At 39.9% G+C, this 2,225-nt stretch overlaps 1 protein-coding gene across 1 annotated transcript; it reads right to left on the minus strand.

Moving 5' to 3' along the window:
• Positions 1-487: 487 nt before the first annotated feature.
• LOC122736162 (40S ribosomal protein S24-like) lies at positions 488-886 on the minus strand. Its single transcript, XM_043978234.1, has one exon. It carries the CDS (start codon positions 884-886, stop codon positions 488-490), a length of 399 nt encoding a protein of 132 aa, XP_043834169.1.
• Between the last annotated feature and the right edge of the window lie 1,339 nt (positions 887-2,225).

A 2,225-nucleotide genomic window follows, 5' to 3' on the forward strand; every position in this document is an offset into this window, starting at 1 on the left:
TCTGGCCAATCACAGTATTCTTTTTTTGACCTAGAAGCTCCAGATTCTGGCTATGATATTCCTGGGAGTTTTCATTTTGAGGTTTCGTTCAGGATATGACCAATCAACTCTTTCTATTTCCACTTTGCCCTCTGATTCTAAGAGATCTTAGTTATTTTCTTTGTAATTGTGATATCTAGGCTAATTTTTTTTGAGGCTCTCCCCAGTGTCCGAAGACCTCCCCATGTGTCTCCCTATACCAAACTGAGCTAGATAAATGACTCACTGTGATTTTTTCTGGATTTTCCCATCAGAATAAAGTCTGGTGCATCCATCTTCTAGATCTGTTTGGAGGAGTTTGTGGACTGGAGCTCAGCCCTACTGCTTCCTATCATTCCGCTATCTTGGAGTCACCACCCAAAAATCTTTTTTTTTTAAGTTTTTACATAGTTTATTTATGCTCTGATGAAAAATCATCTTCATGGATAAACATCCTCCATAGTGCCTTTTATTCCTTCTTTTTGCGAGCACCAACATTTGCCTTTACAGTACCCCTGACTTTCTTCATTCTGTTCTTGCATTCCTTTCGCTGCTTTCTTGACGTCTTTTTCTTCTCATACAAGTCATGCTTTGCAAGTCTGTGCTTTGGTTCATTTTTCTTTGTATAATCAAGGGAATCATAAATCATGCCAAAGCCTATTGTTTTGCCACCACCAAAGTGGGTTCTGAATCCAAAGACAAAAATGACATCTGGAGTTGTCTTGTACATCTTGGCCAGTTTTTCTCGAATTTCAGTCTTGGGCACTGTGGCCTTTCCAGGATGAAGAACGTCTATAACCATCTGTTGATGCTGAAGAAGTCTGTTTGTCCTGAACTTCCTGGTTCTGACGGTTACAGTGTCATTCATGGTGGTGGCCAGCTCCTCAAGCAGCAGGAGAGGGGAAAGGCCCAATAATTTCTTAATGGCCAAATCTGATGTCTTTTTCTCAATTCTCATTCTTCTTCTTTTCTTTTCTCTTCTTTTTTTTTTTTTGCAGGACAATGAGGGTTAAGTGATTTGCTCAGGGTCACACGGCTAGTAAGTGTCAAGTGTCTAAAGCTGGATTTGAACTCATGTCCTCCTGAATCCAGGGCTGGTGCTTTATCCACTATACCACCTGGCTGCCCCTGAGTCCATTTCTTTTTATCAGGAGATGGGCTTCATGTTTCATCATGAGTCCTCTGGAATTATAGTTGGTCATGCTGATCAGAGTTCCAAAATCTTTTCAAGTTGTTTGCCTTTTATATTATTCTCACTATATAAATTATTTCTATTGGTTCCACTCACTTTACTGTGCATCATTTCATACAAACCTCAGACTTCTTTGAAACTATCTCCTTCATTATTTCTTTCTTTCTTTTTTTCTTTTTCTTTTCTTTTTTTTGGTGAGGCAATTGGGGTTAAGTGACTTGCCCAGGGTCACACGGCTAGTAAGTGTGTAAAGTGGCTGAGGCCATATTTGAACTCAGGTCCTCCTGAATCCAGGGCCAGTACTCTATCCACTGCGCCACCTAGCTGCCCCATCTTCATTATTTCTTATGGCACAATAGTATTCTATCACATTGTATGCCATAATTTGTTCAGTCACTTCCCAATTTTTAAAAATAATATTTTAGGGGCAGCTAGGTGGCGCAGTGGATAAAGCACTGGATCTGGATTCAGGAGGACCTGAGTTCAAATTTGACCTCATACACTTGACACTCAACTGTGTGACCCTGGGCAAGTCACTTAACCCTCATTCCCTTCCCCCCCCAAAAAAGATAATAATAACAATAATATGTAAATTTTTACCCAGTTACATGTAAAGATAATTTTAATATTCATTAAAATTTTTTTTGAGTTCCAAATTTTCTTCCTCCCTCCCTGACCAACTCGTGAATAAACACTCAAGGTAACATCACACTTATCTACCCCACAGAAAACACAAAAGGCTCCTAAAATCACATAAACAAATACAGAAAACACCTAAAGGATTAACTGCCCTCATCAGGAGGCACTCTGCTCAGGAAATTTCCAATCTCTCACTAGAAGGCTAGGTCTCAGAATTCTTGAACTTGGGGCTCACCTATGGTACTGGAACCCCTAGAAAATTTTGGTGTGTCCTGTGTAGGAAGGGATATTTGAAAATTTTGTCCAGATCCCAAATGGACAGGCTTATGCACTGAGGGAATCGTGAAAGAGTTTCCATCCAGGAAAATTTCTCTTT

The sequence above is a fragment of the Dromiciops gliroides genome, chromosome 1 (assembly GCF_019393635.1).
Source record: "Dromiciops gliroides isolate mDroGli1 chromosome 1, mDroGli1.pri, whole genome shotgun sequence".
Classification (NCBI taxonomy): domain Eukaryota; kingdom Metazoa; phylum Chordata; class Mammalia; order Microbiotheria; family Microbiotheriidae; genus Dromiciops; species Dromiciops gliroides.

Coding starts and splice junctions, on each gene's coding strand:
- LOC122736162 (XM_043978234.1), bottom strand. CDS start 886: ATGAATGACACTGTAACCGTCAGAACCAGGAAGTTCAGGACAAACAGA.